General features: G+C 48.3%; 2 protein-coding genes across 2 annotated transcripts in view; one reads left to right on the forward strand and one right to left on the reverse strand.

The window, feature by feature from the left end:
- Window positions 1-5,666: 5,666 nt before the first annotated feature.
- Window positions 5,667-15,818, reverse strand: SFRP4 (secreted frizzled related protein 4). Its single transcript, XM_064169898.1, has 6 exons — window positions 15,154-15,818; window positions 14,925-15,005; window positions 14,762-14,827; window positions 11,938-12,136; window positions 7,416-7,479; window positions 5,667-6,627 (listed from the first exon to the last, which is right to left on the reverse strand). The coding sequence occupies exons 1-6, from the start codon at window positions 15,593-15,595 to the stop codon at window positions 6,442-6,444; spliced, it is 1,038 nt and encodes a 345-aa protein (XP_064025968.1). The 5' UTR covers window positions 15,596-15,818; the 3' UTR covers window positions 5,667-6,441.
- Window positions 15,819-17,094: 1,276 nt separating this feature from the next.
- The window catches only part of EPDR1 (ependymin related 1), a 34,303-nt gene continuing 28,795 nt past the window's right edge, over window positions 17,095-22,602 (forward strand). Inside the window, exon 1 of the mRNA XM_064169897.1 lies at window positions 17,095-17,375. Coding sequence (XP_064025967.1) covers window positions 17,110-17,375 — 266 coding nt within the window. The 5' untranslated portion in view covers window positions 17,095-17,109. The remainder of the gene's footprint in view (window positions 17,376-22,602) is intronic.

Below are 22,602 nucleotides of genomic sequence, written 5' to 3' on the forward strand. Positions count from 1 at the left end.
GCTCAACACTCACCTGTTGTACACATAATTTAGGCTGTCATCCACTCCTCTTCACATTCCCTGTTCCTGTGGCATAGACACAGAGGTAACTTCTAAGAAGGTGAGCACTTGTGGTAGACTCAGCAAGAATTTGCACCTAGAGAGTCAGGAGGACTCTGTTCCAAGAAACTCCATTGAGTCTCACAGATGAAAATCTTGCAATTAAATCCACAGAACTCCTCTGCCTTCAAATCTGACTCTGTCCTTTTACCTCCTAGCTCAAGGCCAGATCAAGAGAGAATGTGACCTTCCTGACCGTTTATTTATAAAGTATCTCGTGGTTCAGCCTAGAATTAACTGCTGCAGCAATGTGATGAAAGTTCTTCCAACACTAACAAAAGATAACATAATTATTCCTCTGATTTTTGTCCCAGCAGAGAGGAATGGAACCACAGGGCCATGTTTATTTGTACAACAGACCACATATTTCCTTGTTTAGGAACTTTAATGAAATCATAATCGGATGCTAAGGCTGTATTAAAGCTGTGTTTTGGTTTAGAATGGTAAACAAGCTGGTTCTAAACCTCAAAATACTGTTCAAAAAGAAAAATCAGTGTGGCTGGTTGTAATGATATTGGTAGTGAATTACTGCAGAATAAGAGAAGTGAGGGGAAAAAGGCTCCCTCCCCCCCTCACCAAGAAGATAGAGTCAATCAGCTTGGGGCTGCGTAGTGCTGTAGCGTTTTGCCTTTGCTCTGACTGCAGAATGAGCTGCACTACATGGGCAGGTCAGACCTTGCACATCTCTGTTCACTTTGTGAGTGAATGATGAAGTTTTCTGGTTGCCTTGCTCCGAGCATAAATACTGATGTGCTCTGGCTATTCACAAACTTGGGTTTTCATCCTACTGCAGCCAGAAGGAATCAATACTTAGGGTGAGTGGGGGGCACCTCTTGATGGCTCTGATGCATACATTAACTTTCATTCTGTAAGACAGACTGTATGACATATTTAAGGTACTTGTGGGTTTTGACCTAAGCATTGTCATCTAGATCTAGAGAGGAGTTTGTCCTCCCATCCAGATGTCTTCCTTTATGCTTATTGCCATACTGGTTCATCCCCAAACCTTCTGGCAGACACAAGAGAAGCCAGCCTGATATTAATGGATTACCTGAAGCCTCTGAATTTGCTGCATAGCAAACAAGCAAGTTCAAACTTCTGTTTCACCTCCCAATAAGGCTGATGTTAACTTTCAGAGATGTCACCAAGCCAGCAGTTAAAATTAAAGGTAGTTTTTCCACAGAGCCTTGACTAGAACCAATTAGAAGTGATGGACCTCTATAGAAATTAAACTTGCAAGCTATTGGTTTCTTTGCTATAAATGGAAACAATCTTGAATGTTTGACCCCTATTGACAGATTTATGTTTTGTTTTGATCATTAATAATTGGAGCTGGTGTGGATTAGCAGAAAAAATCTGGCTGAGGAAAGCATCTTTGGCTGTGCATTTAGATTCAACTCACTAAGCACAACCAAAAAACCTGTGTCGGTTGTGAATAGCTGGAGTCAATATTTTTTCAGGTTTCATTCCTTTGGAATCCAGGCTACAATGCTGCATAAAATATTTTAAAGAGCTGTTTTGAGTATTTTGGACTGGAAAAATCCTTATTATTATTATTTGTACAGGAAGTATTTCTCAGTTATATGTAGTGATTGGACAAAAGGAACAAAGTCACCACATTGACTTGATTTAAAGTGACCAGGTCAGTCAGGTCTCATTGGAAGGGCAGTGGGTTTGGGGTTGTTGTTTTGGTTCATAAAAGAGTTTTGATTTACATTCAGAGCGAGCTTCTAAAAGGCTGCCTGCCAATTATTCACAATTAGAGTAAATATTTTTTCAGGTTTCATTCTTTTGGAGCTGAGGGTAGAACATTCAGTGAAGATATTCTGCGGCACCTCTTACCAAACTGGGCACATGTGTGGAGGAGGTAGTAAGAAACACACCAGAAACATCTGCTGGGTGTTCCAGGCCATTTTTATTTCATGGAAGGAAATGCCATGCCCCTCAGTAGGAAGACAACTGTAACTGAGAAGGAAAGGTTTGACACTTCAAGCTTTGGCCTGCTTGGTTTTCAGCTGTAAATAGGTGCAGCAGTTGCTTTCCTCCATCAGCAAGCTCTTTTCAGCTGTAAAGAGGTGCAGTGATCACTCCACCAGCAAGCTCTTTGCCTTCTCTGCTAAAACAAGGTTTCTCGAATGCAGTGGTTCCACCTGGCCATGGATGTGCACAAGGAGACAGGGAGCAGAAAGAGGAGGGGAGCTGAAGTGATGAGCAAGCTACGTGGGGACTTGGGAGGATGCATTCACCTGCTCCAACAGCCTTTGCTGCTCCAACATCTGCTTCACACCTTCACCAGTGATGGGGGCAGTGGGCTGGAGGGCAGAAGTCTGGGTTCAGCTGGCATTTGATGTCACAGTGTGTGAATCATTGTAAGGGATTTTCAAGCTGGAGTGACTTCTGTTAGTGTTGAATTGACCCATGGCCTCTTGAAAAGCAGGAAATAAAGGACTAGGGAAAGCACACTACCTAACTGATTCACCCTCCCTGTCTGCATGTCTGCTCCTTGTCACACAAGGTCCCCTGGTTTTTTGCTGCATTGCCTTACTGCCTGCTGTATTTTTGCCATATCAGAATGAAAGGCAGCAGAAAGCACAAACTAAAATCTCAGGGAGTTTGGAAACTTCTGGTTTGGTGCATCAATGTTTATTCCAACTTACTGGAACCCTCAGTCCAACGACAGTAACTTACAGAAGCAATGGTGACAATTCTCTGCAATAATCTTTACATCTTTTTCTGCTATTAAAAAAACCACAACCCAAAGCTAAGTTTGTTTTTAACAGTTGTAAAATAATAGATAATGTTGTTTTGAAGTCTAGCTAGCTGTTCCCAAGGTTGCATTTAACAAACACTACACTTGGTGAGGATCACACTAAACCTCCTCAAAGTGAAACATCACAGCTTTGGGGTTTGTTGTTTTCACATCACATTGACAGGACTGTCGTTCATTTGTAACAGCTAATCATAGACATAGTATGCTTTAAATTGGGATCAATAGGTAATCAAAACTTAGGAACTCCTGCTACACAGTAGATAACAGTTTGAGAAGCTTTCCAATCCTACAGCTCTTCTGGATCGTGCTTACTAAGTCAGTGTTTTCAACCTCAGCTGTCTTAGTCACCTGCACTGAAATTCTGCCTCCTTTGGTGTCGATTTCAGCTTTTCTGTTTCATTGCACAGGATGAAGATTTCATCTACAGTCTGTATTTAGTTGGACTGCTTCTTTAAACATGTCAAACACACACAATTCCTACCAAAGTCAAGAGATGTAATGCTTTGCTCAGCATTCCTGGCACCTGGATTGAATTTTGGATCTCCTTCAGCAGATGTTCCATGGAGGTAAAGTTCTGCATCCATCTAAAATTAGCAGGAATGGCTGCATTCAAATGCTAACCTTTGCATATTTTAACCAACTGCTCACAACTCAACCAGTGACCATGCAGGGTTGGCTTTCTTCCCCCTCAACTACTTTATATGCTGTTATTCTATTTTTCTGCAGCACCTCCTGTCCCTTTCTTTCAAGCATTCTGGCTTGGCATTGATGTCTTCAGCTAATGGTAGCAGCAGGCTACCAAGTCTAGTACTGCTGTTACCCAGATCACTCCAGCATCTCCTGTCTTGAATTTCACACGTGAGAATCTCCTTGGAACTCTTGTCATGACAAAGATCACCACACTGACATCAGCAGTTGTCATTCTCTGTGTAACCATTGTATGTCAGCCTCCACAGAACTTTGGCTTTTCTGATGTAGACTCTATGTTAGAAATGCTCATTCCATTTTATAGAGCCCAGAACTGCCAAGTCTAGTCATTAGTTTTGCTGCAGGAATTGATGGAGGTTGTTCAAGACATCTATCAGGACCCTTTAGGATGTGAATGTGTTAAGAAAAAGCAGACTGTGCTAGCCATGCTGCCTCATCCAAGAGAAGAATAGCTATGGTGAGCAGACTGCTATCGCCTTTGCTGTTTTCATACCTCACATGGCAGACGTGAACTCAGTAAGACTTAGCACATAAATAGAATCAGAAATACCAGGGTTGGAAGGGACCTCTAAAGGTCATCCAGTCAGCAAGGACATCCTCAACTAGATCAGGTTGTCCAGAGCCCTGTTGAGCATCACCCTGAATGAGGCTCTAGAACAGGGCCTCAATCACCTCCCTGGGCTACCTGTTCCAGTGTTCCACCACCCTCATGGTGCAGAGCTTGTTCCTAGCATCCAATCTAAATCTGCTCTGCTCTCATTCCAAACCACTGCCCTTTGTCCTATCCCTGCAGGCCTTCACTGTGAACAGTCCCCCTGCAGCCTTCTTGCAGGCCCCCTTCAGGTACTGAAATAAAAGCATCTGCCACGTTTGTCACTGTCAGCAGTGTGGATGCTACCTTCCGCTCAGCAGAACTGCCCACAGCCACTTGCTTTGAGAAGTCCATGAACAGGGACAAGCCTTCTTTAGCTAATTATTTATTTGGTGTTGGAAAAAGGTTTAGAAATCTGGTGTGAAGTGATCACAGCCCATCCAAATGAAGACTGAGCCACATGGAGCTCTGTCTTCTCCCTCGTGCTCTACAGCAGCTGTCAGTTCTCTTTAGAATAACGTTTCCATTCCAGTTTTCATACCACATTAGAGCAAACCATCAGGGCTCCTTTTATGAATTCTACAGATCTGCTTCACTTTCAATCTGTGCTTTTGAAAAATACTGATTTTTTTTTTCCAATTAGTTGCTTAAATGCATTTGAAATGATAACAACAGAAGCCAGCCTGAAGTACAATGAAAATTAAAAGTACAAACAAATCAAATGCCTGCTCTCGATGCATTTTTGCTACACGAACCCACCAGATCAAATGCTAACACTGTAAGCAGATTTGTTTTGGCACACACACACACACATAAAAATGAATCACATAATGTATACCCCAGATGCTTATAGGTGAACTATGCTTTTGAATGCTCTGAGCAAGGGCTGTTATTCCAAAGAGCAGATAGATTCAGCTCCAGCAGCTGCAGTAGCTGCTGCCTGAGATGTCTGCCAGAGGTTACTATCCCTCTGCTGTTCCTCAGCTGCCACAGCTCTCAGCTGAGCAGACTAATTCACAGCCTAACTCACCAACTACTACACCAGTGCACTTTCTGAGGAGAGAAGAGCTGCTCCAGAGAATCACAGCACTGTTTAGCTTGGAAGAGGCCTTTACGGTCATCGAGTCTAACCATTAACCCAGCACTGCCACCACTAAACCACATCACTGAGTGCTGCATCTCTGCATCTTTTGAATGCCTCCAGGGATGGTGACTTCACCACTTCCCTGGACAGTCTCTTCCAGCAATTGATAACCATTTTGGTGAAGGAGTTCTTCCTAATATACAACTTAGAGAGGATGTTTCCTGTTGTCCTGTCACTTAGAATCATAGAATGATTTAGGTTGGAAGGGACCTCAAAGCTCATCAAGTTCCAACCCTCCCCCGCCATAGGCAGGGACACCTCCCACTAAAACAGGCTGCTCAAGGCCTCATCCAACCTGGCTTTGAACACCTCCAGGGAGGGAGCAGCCACAGCCTCCCTGAGCAACCTGTGCCAGTGTCTCACCACCCTCACTGCAAAGAACTTCTTCCTAACATCCAGTTTAAATCTCCCCTCTGTCAGTTTAAACCCATTGCTCCTCATCCTGTCATTACAAGACCTTGTCAGTAGTCCATGCCCAGCCTTCCTCTAGACCTCCTTCAGATGCTGGAAGGCCACTATAAGGTCTCCTCAAAGCTTTCTCTTCTCCAGGCTCTCATAGCCTGCCCTCACAGAAGAGGTGCTCCAGCCCTTTGATCTTCTTCATGGCCTAACTTGTTAGTTGGGAAAAGAGATTTACTCCCAGCTTGTTACAACCTCCTTTCAGGTAGTTGTCGAGAGTGAGAAGGGCTCACCTGAGTCTCCTTTTCTCTGGACTGAACAACCTCATTTCCCTCAGCCACTCCTTGTAAGACTTGAGCTCTCAACCCTTCATCACTCAAGCAAATCTCCAAACTCTGTCAGGGAAGCAGGGCAGGCAACTGGCACAAGGAGTTAAAACCTCTGGCAGCCAAGGCTAGATCTATCTAGAACTGCAAATCAGAGCCCTAAGGTAAAGGTCAGTCATCTCAAATATGCCTACCACGTAGTAGAGCAAGCCTACCCTCTATGGCTTGCAGTGGCCTGAAAGGAAAAGAAAACCTTTGAAAAGTAAAGTGCAGCAAAAATGTCTATGTAGAAAGTGTGGTGGGGGTTTAAGGCTGTGAGTTCTGGATTAACAAATCATGCTGACTGAGCCAGGTGGTGACTCTCATCACGCAGGAAAAGTCCTTCCTCTTGCAGCTGTCACATTCATACCTTCTTAGGGTTGATTTCTCTCTGGCCATTTCTTACTTTAATGGCTTTTTTGGGGCCACTGACCAGCGGGTTGGTGTTCTTGGTCGTTTTGGGGGCTCCACTCCGGCCACTGCGTCCTGCGTTCTGGTTCTTACTGCGAGCTACTCGCAGCTTTTCCTCTTGCAGCCTCTGTTCCCACCTCTGTGGACAGGCAGAAGACAAAGAGGCTGAGTTAGGGAAGGACATGATTATAAATAATTACAGCTTAATCAAAATGAGTCTGAACCATTGGTACTAACGCTGAGATGCTGCCTGCAGGACCACTGATCTCAGCAGTTATATCATAGAATCAACCAGGTTGGAAGAGACCTCCAAGCTCAGCCAGTCCAACCTAGCACCCAGCCATAGCCAGTCAACCAGACCATGGCACTAAGTGCCTCATCCAGGCCTGGCTTCAATACCTCCAGGGATGACAACTGCACCACCTCCCTGGGCAGCCCATTCCAATGCCAATCACTCTCTCTGCCAAAAACTTCCTAACAACATCCAGCCTAGACCTCCCCTAGCACAACTCGAGGCTGTGTCCCCTTGTTCTGGTGCTGGGTGCCTGGCAGAAGAGCCCAACCCCACCTGGCTACAGCCTCCCTTCAGGTAGCTGTAAACAGCAATGAGCTCTGCCCTGAGCCTCCTCTTCTGTAGGCTGCACACCCCCAGCTCCCTCAGCCTCTCCTCATAGGGCTGTGCTCCAAGCTTCTCACCATGATCCAACCACCCTATTTAGGGACAGGAATAACATTCTAGAGACCCTACAATGAAAGACAAAGATTTTCAAACTCACACTTATATGTAATTATGAACTACCAAAATGCTGAAGTGAAAACAATCCCCAGAGGTGTTATGGATACCTGAAAGTCAAGCAAGTTATTTAGTGCTGCAACAGGGCAAAGGTGTTTAACCCTTTGTGCATTATTCTTTTGGGTTGTCTTTACCTTAAACCTTTTGTTCAGCTGATCTTTCCATTTTTCAACTAGGCATCCATCAAGAAGCATCAACCTGAAGATGAAGAAATAAACACAAGTTGTATATGTTTCTGCTTCTGATTCCTGAGCTGTCATCCCAGAGGACTCAGCACAGACCGAGCTGAAATGCACCAGCAGGTACTTGGTGCTGACAGTTTCTGTGTAGGGGACAGTAGGTAGAAAAATCTTTTTCTCCCTCCCTAAATGCTTTCTAATGGATTTCTCCATCCTTTTAAGGGCATTTCTGAAATTCTGTTCTAAACTCTGTAAAAATAGATTCACAGAATGTTAGGGGTTGGGACCTCGAGATAAGGAGGGGACCTTTAGATGTCCCTTCCAATCCAGGTGTTTCTATGATTCTATTTATGTGCTAAGTTTTACTGAGTTCATATTTGCCATGTGAGGTATGAAAACAGCAAAGGCTGCCAGAGCATGATCACCTAGGGCAGGCCACACAGGAATGTATGCAGGTGGGCACTAAAAGTCTCCAGAGAAGGACACTCCACAACCTCTCTGGCAACCTGTTCCAGTGTTCTGTCACCCTCACCACACAGAAGTGTCTCCTCACGTTGAGATGGAACCTCCTCTGTTCTAGCTTGTACCTGTTGGTCCTTGTCCTATCACTGCACACCACCAAACAGAGCCTGTCACCTTCATCTTGATACCCACCCCTCAGATATTCATAGACATTGGTAAGATCCCCTCTCAGCCTTCTCTTCTCCAGACTAAACAGCCCCAGGGCTGTCAGTCTCTCTTCATTGGAGAGATGTTCAAGTCCTCCAGTCATCCTCACAGATCTTCATTGGACTTTCTCCAGCAGGTCCCTGTCTCCCTTAAATTGGGGAGCCCAAACTTGGACACAGTATTCCAGGTGCATTCTCACCAGGGCAGAGTAGAGGGTGAAGAGAACCTCCCTAGACCTGCTGGCCACACATTTCTTAACACACCACAGGGACATTAAGAAAGAAAAAGAGTTTTGAAGAGAAATTAAAATGTCCAGCCAAAACTGCAGTGCGTGGCCAGTGTGGAGGAAGCACTTAGAGCACTCAGTGCTCACTTTGCAGCTTTTCTGCAAGGGAAACCTCTCCTGCCTGGATCACTGCTAACAAAAAGTGATGGGTTTGGGAAGACCCCATGAATTTCTGCACATAGATTTTTACTTGCCCCCACTACATGTTTATGTGTGTGTGCACAAGAGCAGTTTAAACCAATGTATTCCATTCTGAAACTGAAAAGGCTGCTCCACAGGCAGCAGTTAATCCAGCTCAGCTGCCTGATGGTCACACATTATCCAACCATGTACAGTCGTCTCCGTTTCTGACCATAAATCCATGGGGATGGCATTATGGATTTCCTACCTCTAACCACTTAATGAGTGCTTTAAAGTGAGTTGGGAAGACGTGTGGGCACTGGGATTTGCCTACCAATGAAATCTGGCTGGGCCCTGTAGGAAAATACTGAGCCTGGGTGCTAGGAAATGAACAAAACAAAAATGTAACTGTTACATATATATGCCTTAAACAGCTTCTTAGATAAGTTAATGGAAAGCTCTCTAAGTCCCCACAGCTATTTTACAGTACAAAGATGCTACCATTTCAATATCTCCTCTATTACTATTTAAGTAGTTCAACTTTTTTCTCTTATTTTTATTCCTTCTTTTCATTCTTTTGTTTCTCTTTTTTTTTTAGTTCTTCCTTTTCTCCCTTTTTTTTCCTTTTCTCTTTTATTTTTATTCTCTCTTTTAATTCTTTCCCCCCCACCCCTTTTTTTTCCTGCTTCCTTTCCCCCCCTTTTTTCTTTTTTATTTTTACTCCTTATTTTCCTTCTTTTTTTCCTCTCTTTTTTCTTCTTCCTTTTTTCTCCTTTTTCCCTTTTTTCCCTTTTTTATTTTATTCCTTATTTTCCTTCTTTTTTTCTACTTCCTTTTTCCTTCTTTTTTTTTTTCTATTTTCCTTTTTAATTTTTATTCCTTAGAATCATAGAATCAACCAGGTTGGAAAAGACCTCCAAGATCATCCAGTCCAACCTATCCCCCAGCCCTATCCAGTCAACCAGACCATGGCACCAAGTGCCTCATCCAGTCTTTTCTTGAAGACCTCAAGGGATGCTGCCTCCACCACCTCCCTGGGCAGCCCATTCCAGTGCCAATCACTCTCTCTGCCAACAACTTCTCCCTAACATCCAGCCTATACCTACCCCGGCACAACTTGAGTGCCAGGACAAGGGGCAGTGGTTTGAAATTAGAGAAGAGCAGGTTCAGGTTAGATGTTAGGAGCAAGTTCTTAACCGTGAGGGTGGCTGAGCACTGGAACAGGTTGCCCAGGGGGGTGGTTGTGGCCCTGTCCCTGGAGATATTCAAGGTGAGGCTTTACAGGGCTCTGGGCAACCTGATCTAGTTGAGGGTGTCCCTACTGACTGCAGAGGGGGTTGTACTAGAGGATCTTTCTCAGACCATTCTATGATTCTGTGACTGAGTGAGACCCTAGGTGGGCACTGGGAGTTTTCCCATAGACTCCAGTGAAGACACAGCTTCCACTTATTTTACTTCTGGCACTTTACAAAGCTGCTGTAACCCAAACCCTTCTGTTTGCATGCCACTGAGTTCAACAGGAAGCACATATAATAGTTTATGTTTCTCTTTCAAATCCATTTTAGTACACTATACAAAATTAAAAACCTCAGTGGCCTTTAAAAACCATCACAAAATATTTAGTGAATGGTGTGTTTTTGCCCTAGGAATGGAGAAGCAGATCACAGCCTTTCACTTTTGAAACCTCCCCTTTCTGACAGCCTTGTGAGGCTCCTTTCCAGCAAAGCTATGCAGCTCCTCCATCACAGTCTTGGTCCTTCTGCATGCCTGAGAACACAGACCCCTAAAACAGCTCACACAAGTAGAGGAGCTCTAAATAACCTTTGTGATACACTTCCAGGCCTGGAGGGGCAAGGTGCTGTGTAATAATAAAACACTGTTAGCTCACACAGTCCTCTGCCTGTGAGCTCACCAAAAAAAGAAAAGTTAGGGTCATAAAGTATCAGATGGCAACTTTTAGAAGCACCTATAAAATGCTTTTAAAAGACCAACATAAAACTCATTGAAAACATGGACCTGGCCCACCAAGTGCTGCACACAGACGTCCTGTGGTCCTTAACAGTCACATCAGGCTATGCAAAACCAGCCTGCACATTTTACAAGCAGCCTCAGCTCTAACCCACAGCACACATGGATCTACCACACCACAACCTGTCCTGGTGGTGTCTGTCACTACTGCTGCACACCAACACTGGGGATGGAAGGTCACTTTCTGCTTAAAGGATCCAGAGAGAAAAGGGAACTGTGATTCATCACTCCCTTCCAGACCAGCATGTGGGATTTCCTTCCATGCCTAGAGCTAGGCTGACTGCCAGATGAAGGATCTGGTAAAGTTATTGTTGTTTTGTCTTTTAATCATACAGCAGCACTGGCAAGCTGCTCTGAGAGTATTTACTTTACATCTGGGTCTCCAATGGCTGCAGCCTTGGCTGGTCCCAGTGCAGCTCTGGGACCAGAAACTGATGGCACCAGTCTAAAGTATGGATAGACTGGCAGAGAAGCCAGTCTAAAGTATGGACAGGCCTGGCTCTGTTTCCAGCAGCACTGCAGACAGGAGATGTGTATCATCTCCTCTCCCCTGCCCTGGGGCGGGTGAGGCTTGTGGTCTTGCCAACACAGACCACCACCACCAGTCACCATCGTGCTTGTAGCACACAAAGCAGCACATACCTATGGAAAGCAGTCCTGGAAAAACATTCCTGAACAGATGGAGATGCCTGAACTGCTGCATGATGCATTAAGCAATATGCTGACAGCACCAAACGCCACCAGTCTTTATGCTCTGTGTGTGAGCAGCACCACATCATGGCACAGAGCTGAGACTGATTCAGTGGACAAAATTAATAGAATCATAAAATCAGTAGCATTGGAAAGGATCACAGGGATCATCTAGTTCCAGCCCCCTTGCCCTGGACAGGGACACCTCACACCAGACTGTCTGGAGCCTTATCCAGCCTGGCCTTAAACATCTCCAGGGATAAGGCTTCCACCACCTCTCTGGGCAACCCCTTCCAGGGTCTCACCGCTTTTATGGTGGAGAACTTCTTCCTAACATCCAGTCTGAATCTGCTCATTTCTAGCTTTGTTCCATTCCCCCCCAGTCCTATCACTACCTGACAGCCTAAAGAGTCCCTCCCCTGCTTTATCGTGGGCTCCCTTGAGATACTAAAAGGCCACAATAAGGTCACCTCAGAGCCGCCTTCTCTCCAGACTGAACAGCCCCAACTCCCTCAGTCTAGTTGTGCAGGCAACTAAAACACATAGGCATGCACGTGAGTTGCCTTCAGAAAAACTATCAGCAGTGCAATGTTAACTGAGCCTCACAAAACACAACCAGAAAGAGCTTTGCTGGGCCTCCTTCCCACCTATAATGCCTTGCAAGGCTGCACCGGCAGGACTCACCTCGAGCGCCATTCATAGCACATGATGAGAAGGTCCTGCTTCGCTTGAAGAGGTGGGCACTGGCAGGAGGAGTTTGTAAGAAGAGGCACTTGAGACAGGGGGATTGGTGTCGAAGACTTCAGTATGTCTCTGACTTCCACCACAGTTGTGATCTCGTTGCAGCTCCCTCTCTCTACGCTTTTGACTTTGGCGTGGATGACTGCGAGTGGAAAAAGAGAAGCATGAGGGCAGCAAACGGCCTCAGAGATGCAAACACATCTCAGAATGAAGCAAAAACTTCTTCAGCTGAAAGCTGTTGTTTCGGCTACGAAACTACAACCACTTCTTCATGTGTGGGCACACACAGTGGCTTGGAATAGCAGAGGCCTGATCCCGATTTGGTTTTCAATAGGACTGTTGACAACTGTGAAATTAAACATGTGCTTAAGTCTTTGCCACATCTGGCCTGGAATCACACACACCAACAGCTCCTTTGACTCAGACCTCAGCAACCCCTCACATAAATCCAGACCCATCTGATAGCCACATCTGGCTACTTCCAGTCAAGTAATAAAGGATTTACTTTAAGTGTGCATTCAGCCTCTTGAATAATAAAATGATTTCCTTGTAGGTTGCATCCTTAAATGGGAGAAAGAAGGATCACAGAATCTTAGGAGTGTTTTGGTTGGGAGAGACCATTAAGACTCAAACCACTGACCCAAGGGAAGTTTTGAGACAAGTAGTCAAACACTAAGAGGCTTAAGATTGTCATGATCTACTCAGTCTATATTTTGTTTTCATCTTTTGCCTTGGTGAAACTGTGTGAGTTGCTCTGAGGATGATCCCTGGCTAACTTTGTACTTGTGAATGCTGGCAGTACCTACCAGTGCAGCATTTCATCCCTTCTCTCTTGGAAGAAGGATCAAAACAGAGGAGAGAAGCACAATTTTTACCTAAAAAGCTTTGTTTCTAGGGAATGTCAAAATAGGAAGATTCCTCCTATCACAAAATCATTTGGTGAAAGAAGCATGAGAAGTGTGGGTACTGCAGGATGACCACAGCCTGCATCAACACTGCCTCTGCTCAGAAACTTTCACAAGGACCTACAAATGTTCAGAATTACTGAACCTTAGGGGTTGGAAGGGACCTTGAAAGATCATCTAGTCCAACCCTCCTGCCAGAGCAGGAGTAGATCACACAGGAATGCATCCAGTTGGGTTTTGGAATATCTCCAGAGGAGACTCCACAACCCCCTTGGGCAGTCTGTTCCAGTGTTCCAAATAAATTTCACATTGGAAAAGAGCCCAGCATTTTTTATGCAGTCTGGATTTTATGTGCTAACTTTATCAGGACAGCCACAAAGCACATGCAGACACTTCATTTTCAGAGACCCACAACCCATTCTCAAGTCTGACTGACACCAAGTTTTGACCTGCTAGAATTTGGCTGTAAAGGATTTCAGGACAATGTGGGTTTTATTTGCAGCTTTTCCTTGTCTCTCAATTAATTTCATATATAAGCACATCCATTTGTTTCAGAGGAGGCTGAATAAAAACTAACCACTCAAAACTAAAATTTAGATTTCAGACACTCAGTGTGGATCCCACCCTATGTTTTTTATTCAAGCAGAACTCCCACTGAAATCACAATTTGCCTGGCTAACATCTGTATCTCATTTTGGAAGAGTCATTTTGTTTTATCACTGACTCTTCATCTATTTCAGATGGCTGTGGAAGTTCATTGTCCCACCTGAGCAGTTCACTTTGTCATACTGAGATGCATTAAGGAAAATGCATCAGGATGGATCCATCTATCCATTAAGGAAAATACAGCCAAAATGCACCAGAATTCCATGACAGAAAAAAAAAGGTAAATGTTCAGCTTGATTCTTGCCATCAACCCAGGGTTTGGGTTCCACCCCCCTCTATTTACAAAGGAGTAAATAACTACAAATGTACTTTGCTGTAGTGTCAGGCAATAGGAATTGCCTAGATTGAACAACTCTGCTGCACAAGAACTGAGCATATCCTTTGAAGAAAGAGCTGCCCCCTGAGAAAAAGCCCATCAAGCACAAAAAAAAATCACACCACATGTCAAATTCAGAGTTAATCAGGGGGTTCTACTGACATTACAGACACACAAGCTGGGATTTATCTGATCTTACTTAGAGGTCTTCCTGACAAGCACCAGAAAATCAAGGAGAGAGGGAAGGGGAGCCAAGGGGGGAGAGGGCTGAGTACTTACTTGTATTGCAAATATGTCATGCAACATATGATAAAACTATGGGCCAGCTCCTTGCTGGCTGGTGCAAAGTGTCACTGAGTTCCATTAATCTCTGGCAATTCTGCACCACGTGAAAAGAGTAGATGAACTTCTAAGAAACACATCTATTTGGCCTTGCTTCAGCTGCATTCACATTTACAAGTTATATTGAGGTAATAAAACCCTGTTCAGTCCACCTGATGGCTGAAAACAGGATCTAGTTCAAGCAGCACATGGTGACACTGTATTAACTAGCATCACCTTTACAGCAGAAAGCAGCCTTTCTGTTCAGTGATCTGTTGATCTCACTGCACACTACCAACATTTCACTGCTTTTACCAGAAGCACACCATCAGCTGTGCAGTTACTGCTGCCTGCATGAGGTGTGGGGTTTGGAAGAGGATCACTAGGTGTCATCGGGCAAAAGCCCACTTGGAAAGGCAGCAGTGTCCTCACGTTGTGCTTGCTGGATGGAGTCTGCTGTAGGTGCAGCATCCACATGCAGCTGCCTGTTTCGGGGTGGGGAGTGGGCACTGAGAGTGATGGGACAGGCAGAAGGAAGCATTTTCCCCCATACACTTACTGTAGCTGTAGTTCTTGGCCAGGTAGGTCGACAGCGTAGGCTTTGTCTTTTTGCACCTGCATCGCTCTTCAAAGGAAGAGAAGGGAAATCGGTTGAGGGGTGCCAGAGGAGGACTGGCTCCGGGGAGGGGGAGGTTTGTGTGTGGGGGCTACTCGAAGCTCACCCTGGCCGCGGCCCTTGCAGTCGGGCTCCGGGGGTCTCTCGTGCACCATCACACCCTGCGTGAAGTCCGTCCACTTCACATCTGCAAACGGGGAAGGAAAGCTGTCGAGGTGATGCTCCCGAGGCAGGGGTATGAGGGTCCCTCAGCTCCCTCAACCCGGGGCACCCCGCGGCGGGCAGGGGGTGCTCCTCCCCCCACTTCCCCAGGAAGCCAGCTCCGGGGCCCTCACCCTCCGGCAGGTCGGTGACGATGGCCTCGGGGGAGATGCAGACACCGCGGTCATAGACGGGGAGGTCGTCGCAGGCGAGGCTCTCGGGCCAGCTGTGGTTGTAGCGGCGCATGATGGGCTCGCAGCCGTCGCGGGCGCGCTGGCAGACGGAGCGGCACGGCTTGATGGGGTCGTACAGGAACTCCAGCGTGCAGATGGGAGCGTACATGGCGCAGAGGAAGAAAGAGAGGACCGGGCTGCAGCCGGTGGCCACCAGCTCCTCGTACTGCTCAATGGCGAGGACGGCGTTTTCCTGGGTGCTGTGGTGAAGGTGGTTGGGCATGCGGGTGATGTTCCAGGGCATGGAGCGGCACATAGGGATGCGCACAGCCTCACACGGCGCGCCCTGCGCCCGTGGGCTCACCCGCAGCCACAGGGACACCGCCACCAAGGCGCGCAGCATCCTCCTCCTCCTCCTCTTCCTCCGCCGCCGCCGCCCCGCTGCCTCTCCCGGCACCCGGCTGCAGTGGAGTGGCGGGATCCGCCGCGCCGACAGCCATGGACATCGCGGGGCCGCATTTATACCGGCGGCACGAGTGACGTGGGGCTGCTGGCGCTCCCTTGGCAGCCCCGCTCCGCCGGGGGGTGTGCGTGTGCGCCTGCTGTGCTGTGCAGGCACCGTGACATCACCTCCACCCCGGCTAATCCCCCCGCGGCATCACTGCGGCTCTCGTCCCGCTTTCAGCCTTCATCTGTGTCTTAAATTCCTTCAGGTGGAAGGAGCGCGAAGGGGGGACAGGACAAAAGCAAACCCAAACCACAGGGGCTGCCGACTCGGCGAAAGGGGAGGAGGCGGCGGGAAAAACGCGGCAGCTGCCGCCGGAGCCCCCCTTCTGCGGGGCTGAACCTGAGGCTGCAGTTTCCCAAGGGGAACAGAGCAGAAACTTTTTTGCGGGCTCAGGGGAGCTCCAGCGGCTGTCCTTGCCCTTCCTCCCCCGGGCGGTTGCAGAGTTACCTCGGTGGGAAGACGTGAGGCGGACAAGTCGCTGTTCGCTCGGGACGGGGAACACGGAGGGGGCCGGAGTGAGGCGAGCGCGGGGCCGTGCGAGGCTGCTCTGCGGGCAGCGAGCCCGCGGCTCCTCTGCCCTCGCCTCTGCCCCCTCACGTCTGCAGAGGGGTGCGAGAAGGGACTTGAGGCTCTTCTCGAGGTGACTTTACTTTCACTTCATGCCGCAAAGTTGCGTCCTCTGCGCATGGAAAAGACCTGTGGACTTCTCCGCTGTGGGCAAATGCCACAGCCCCGCTGAGAGGATCCTCTGAGAAATCCAAACAAACTCAGTGCCAGGCTACGGTAGCGGCCTGGGGAAGCCCCGGCGCGGCTCCCACGGAGCGGCTCCCGGCCTGGCTGGGTACCGACGTGTCCCCTGGCGGAGCCGGCACAGCTTAGGCCTGGGTGCTGCTGAGCGGGAGACCGGCGGGACGCAGCCTTTTCCCTCCCCTTGGGAGAGCTCCTCCAGAGCCAGCAGGAACAACAGCTGGGAAGCTGGAGAGGGCTGTGATGTGCTTGGGGACACTGTCCCTGGGCAGCCACCGAAATCCCTCCCACGAGAGCGAACCTTGGCGCACTTTGATCCAGCAGGTGCCTCCTGCTCGCGTGTGCCCTCCCACCCAAAGCCCACAGAGTGCCCAGAAGCACCCCAAGGCTCGGGCCTCGCAGGTGGCCTTCCGGCACCGCTCCTCGGGGAGCAGGGCACGAAACGCCGCCGGCCACCCTGGCTGCAATGGGAAGGGCCCCTCCGCCAGCTCTCTCCTCACTGAGCGTTGGCAGTAGCGGGGGCAGAAGCCTCCTCTCCCCCGCCGAGGTGATGCGGGTTTGGAGGCGGGCCGCCCCCGCCCCCCCGGCGCAGGCCTGCCCGCTTGCGCGCCGTGCGGGGCGGCCGTGCGCGGCGCGGAGCAGAGCGGAGCCCTGCGCGGAGCATGGCACGGCCGGCGGGCGGGCTGCGGCGCCCAGGGCCGCGGAGCCCGGGGCCGCGGCCGCGGCTGGGAGCGCTGCTGCTCCTGCTGCTGGCCGGCGGGGCGGCGGCGGCAGTGGAGCCGTGCCAGGCGCCGCGGCAGTGGGAAGGACGCACCGTGTTCTACGAGCACGGCACGGGCCGCAACACCCGGGCGGTCGTCTCCTACGACGGCCCCAACCAGCGCGTCCGCATCCTGGAGGAGAGGAAGGCCCTCATCCCCTGCAAGAAGTAGGTATCGGCAGCGGGACCCCGCGGTGGGGCCGGGCCGGGCCGGGCGGGGAGGGGATGGTCGGCGCAGAGCCCGGAGCCGCCTCCCGGGGGGTGTGGGGCGATGCGGGCAGTGTGTGCTTGGGGGGGTGTCTCCCGCGCCCTCCGCCTTTGCGGGGCGGCACCTCCGGTGCGGCGGACGCGGAGCTGGGGTCGGCAGCGGCAGATCGACCTCGGAGGGGCGGGCGGGGCTACGGGGGGCAGCTACTCGGAACGGCTGCCGGTGTAGAACTTGGCACAGGCATCACTTTTGCGCAGTGTCCTTATCTATGTGTGCCAGTATCTCTGTCAATACCTATCTGCTGTCTTCTCTATATCAATACCGATACCAATACTTACATACCCATCTCTATTTTGGTATCTACACTTTACAGTAAGGGTCACAGAGCCCTGGAACAGGCTCCCCCGGGAAGCTGTGGAGTCTCCTTCCCTGCAGACATTCAAGGCCTGTCTGGATACATTCCTGAGCTCGATTGTATGGTCCTGCTCTGGCAGGGAGGGTTGGACTCGGTGATCTCTTTGGATGCCTTCCAACCCCTAACATCCTTGAGCCTGCGATCCGTCTAATCTATATCTAATCTATCTATCAATCTGCCTTTATGTCAAGATTTCTCATCAACAGTGCCAGTTTTTACTCTTGGGGAATGATTTCTTTCTCCCAGTTTTTTTTTCGTTTTGCTTCTTTTTTTTCAAATGGAATGGGAACTGTGTCCAAAAAATGCAGCCCCAAACGGGAGATCTTCCACATGTGTGTGGATTTGAGCGATTCCACTCAGAGGTAGGAATAGCGTCGGGGGAGAGGGGTTCTAGCCCAGAAGTTTGTTGTCGAGTCCGAGTCACGTTTTGCAAGTTCTCTGGTTGTTCTGTGCTCCTGCAAGTGCTCAGTCAGTGCCAGGTGTGAGGACTATCTGTGCGTTACCTGTGGCACAGTGGACTCTTTCACACTGCACCCACTGCCCAGCCCCGGAGCACCTCCCTGCTCTGAATTTACACAGTGTGTGTCTGTTAAGGATGTCGTTAACTCAGCAATATTCTCCTCTCCTGCATTCCTTGATTTGCTGAAAAATAAGCGTAGAAAAAAGCTGACTGAAGGAAGACCTCTGTTTTTTCTCCTCAGCCTGCCAAGGTCAGGCCTTGACAGGCTGAGTGGGAGAAACAATCATCCCAGAAAGGCCTTCCTGACTGAGATGTTTCTGGGTTCCGAGTATCAGTAGCCCCCCTAGTCTGTGCCTCCACCCCTCCCACCTAAAAACTACAATGCATCATAGAATCATAGAATCAACCAGGTTGGAAGACACCTCCAAGCTCATCCAGTCCAACCTAGCACCCAGCCCTAGCCAGTCAACCAGACCATGGCACTAAGTATCTCATCCAGGCTTTCCTTGAAGACCTCTAGGGACGGTGCCTCCACCACCTCCCTGGGCAGCCCATTCCAATGGGAAATCACTCTCTCTGTGAAGAGCTTCCTCCTAACATCCAGCCTTGGGGATGTACAAGCAGCAGTGAAGACCAGCTTATAAATGCTGTATCATCCAAGCTAAGTGATCTCTGCTAGTGGAAGATCAATATTCCTTTTTGCTCCTGGCAGTGATCAATTTCTTGCCCACATCACATAACTCTTGTTTTAATCTATCCAAAGTGTCTGCTTTACTTTGGTCCTCTCTCTTAACAGTCCTCAAACACTCTGAAAGCTGTTTTAGCTTTCATTTTCAAGTCCAGCTTTCCCCCGTGGTGAGCTTTTTCCTTTGTTGTTTTCATATAGGAGGCATATGAGGAGTGTTAAAGGTAACAGTTGTTTGTTGGTGGCTTGGCTGTGGCTGTGCTCATGCTCCCCTTCTTTTCAAAGCCCACGCTTGACCTTCACATTTAGCAAGCATAAAATGGTGCTAAAAAGGCTGCTGCAAGCCTTTCCCAGCTTCTGAGCTCATCTCTTGAGGCTCCTCTTTATTTTATTTGAAAATATGGTTTCAAGATTGAATAATTATTCTATATTTTCCACTTTGGGCCAGACTTTGGCTCTTGCCAAGATCTTCCCTTACATTTTCTGGTAAACATTTGCCTTGGAAGCAGTTTCATCTGGGCTGATAGGGCCAGAAAGGGTCAGAATGCAGACAGGTGCTCTCGAAGCATCTCTCTGATGGCTTTTCCTGCATTAGCTTTTTGCTGTGGACGATCTTTGACCGCAGTGATCCCTGCTGTTTCCAGGCTGACACTTATCTCCTGCCATCCAAATCTGGAGGGTGGTTTTGTTTAGTGCTCAGCTAGTGTCTGTTAAGGGCGTGATCCAACTTCCATTGAAGTCAACGGAAAAAAACCCCATTGACTTCAGTCTGTGCTGGATTGGGATTGGGGTTGCGATCACGACTTCGTTTTCGCTGTGGACACAGTGAGTCATAAACTGAAGCCCTCAGAAGTTAGAGGCGAGGGGATTTATCCTGCCTTTTGAAAGAATAACCTCTCCCCCCTCTGCACTTTGACATTGGCAAGAAAAAGAGTAGTTACAGCAAGGCAGTGACTACAAAGGCAACAAGAAAAACAGTGCTGGTCTGATCTCTTAGGTACATTTTACTCCTATCTGATGTAACTTACATGCAGCAGTCAGGGCTGGCCAAAACAACCCAATTTTTGTACAAAGTGTTTTCTGAAGCTTGCAAATGTGGGCCTTAATCAGATACAGCCCTCTTGCAGCTCTTTGATGGAGGTTAATCAAGGACACGAAGATCTGCCTGTGTGGAAGGGCTTGCAGGCTCAAAACCACAGGAAGCCCTGACACTTTCAGTTTTTATTGAACATACAGTATCACACAGTATCACCAAGGTTGGAAGAGACCTCACAGGTCATCAAGTCCAACCCTTTACCACAGAGCTCAAGGCTAGACCACGGCACCAAGTGCCACATCCAATCCTGCCTTGAACAGCTCCAGGGACGGCGACTCCACCACCTCCCCGGGCAGCCCATTCCAGTATCCAGTCTGCAGTTCATGGGATTTGCTCTGTGGCATTTTCATAGAATCATAAAATCAGTCAGGTTGAAGAGACCTCCAAGCTCATCCAGTCCAACTTATCACCCAGTCCTATCCAATCAACCAGACCATGGCATTAAGTGCCTCATCCAGGCTTTTTTTGAACACCTCCAGGGACAGTGACTGTCATCCACAACCTCCCTGGGCAACCTGTGCCAGTGTCTCACCACCCTCACTATAAAGAACTCTTCCCTAACATCCCATCAGGATGTTTGCTGGCATGTGTCAATCCCTGTCCTTGACTGAGGACAGGCAGCAGATGGTCAGGTGCAGCTCTAAGAGCAACATTGAGCTGGAGAAGAGGTGAGGGCTTCTCAAAATAAGCAGCACGTGGGCACGCGCGGCTGACTTATCTCCAGTGCTTCTCACTTGTTTTAGGATGTGTGATTGTACAGGGAAAAACAGCAGTGTCTGACCTATGAAAATCATATCATCCATCCATCCTGTGGTCATTCTGGTGACTCAACAGGCTAAGTATTGAGAGACTGCAAATGTGTTTCCCAGACTTGGGTTTGGGAGTGGTTTCTGCAGCTGAATGTTTTAAGGGAATGAACGATGGTGGTGGGTAAAAATCTTCAGAATTGTCCAAGTTACTTGAGAACCTAAAACTCATTTTTTAAGATTATGTAGAGTGTGCTGACTTCTGAGACCCTTGATTTGCAGTGAGACATAGAATTGGATTTTCAGCAGTTTGTCTGAACCTAACCTGAGCTCTTGGGTCCTGAAATGCTTCATAAACTACTGTCTTTCTAAATCACTTTTGAGAACAAGAACTGAGAGACAGTATTCAAGCTTCCTGCATTTACTTTCCTCCCATGGGTGCCAAGCTCTTTTAGGTGTCTGCTGCTGGTAACAGTGGTGAGTTTGGAAAGCTGGCACTGGAAAGCTGCTGTGATGGATGTGGGCTGGCACTCAGATGCTAGGCAACAGCTTGAAGCATGCAGCAGTTGTTCTAGCAAGAGTTGTGTGATGTTATGGTACAGAAGTTTGGCTCTACAAGCCCCAGCTTTTGTATTTCTGTCATAAGCTGATTTATGAGTTGGTTTACTGAGTCCCTCAGTGATGCTCCCTGCTGAGGTGTCAGGTTCCTTCTAGAAGTTCACTGTACAGTGAGAGAGCTGTGGTCCATGAGGTCCATAGAATGATAGAATCAGTCAGGGTTGGAAGGAATCCTGTTTACTGAGCTGGTTTACTGAATCCCTCAGTGATGCTTCCTGTTTAGGTGTCAGATTCCTTGGAGAAGTTCACTGTACAGTGAGGGAGCTGTGGTCCATGAGGTCCATAGAATCATAGAATCAGTCAGGGTTGGAAGGGACCACAAGGATCACAGGATGTCAGGGGTTAGAAGGGACCACAAGGATCATGTAGTTCCAACCCCCTTGCCATGGGCAGGGACACTTCACCCTAGATCAGGCTGGCCAGAGCCTCATCCATCTTGGCCTTAAACACCTCCAGGAATGGGGCTTTCACCACCTCCCTGGGCAACCCATTCCAGGGTCTCGCCACTCTTATGGTGAAGAGCTTATTCCTAACATCCAGTCTGAATCTGTCCATTTCTAGCTTTGTTCCATTCCCCCCAGTCCTATCACTACCTGACAGCCTAAAAAGAGCCCTTCCCCAGCTTTCTTGTAGGCCCCCTTAAGCATCTCGTTTTGCCCAGCCTGTTTTCTGATTGTTTCTGCCTACGAGAGGCAACAGCCACTTCCCATTTCCCTTTCCAAGTCCTTGGTATTGTTGGAGGTCGTCCAGGCTATACAGTTGAGTGAGACAGTGAAGCCAGTTGCCCTCATTGTTACAGGTGAACTGGGTGGGCAGAGATGAAAACACTACTCAGGGGAGATGGTTGGAAGTCTTCAGTCACCGAGCTGCAGGACTGATCAGCCAGCAGACTCCATCGGAGGAAGCTGGGAATGGTTGGTTTAGCAATGCCTTTGCTGTCTTGTGTTTTAGAGAGCAGCATCTTTGTCAGAGGTGGGGGAAAAGAAAAAGAGATGTAACTGAATGTGAAAGAAGCAAATCCATGGCTTTGAGATGCCATCTTCTCTTTAGTGTAGTGTTCTCCAACTCCCTCAGTTATGCTGAGTACTCTGGATGACCTTGGAGGTTTCTTCCAACCTGGTTGATTCTATGGTTAGGTGGTATTATTTTGTACCTTGATCTGTATGC

This window comes from Pogoniulus pusillus, chromosome 32, assembly GCF_015220805.1.
Source record: "Pogoniulus pusillus isolate bPogPus1 chromosome 32, bPogPus1.pri, whole genome shotgun sequence".
Classification (NCBI taxonomy): domain Eukaryota; kingdom Metazoa; phylum Chordata; class Aves; order Piciformes; family Lybiidae; genus Pogoniulus; species Pogoniulus pusillus.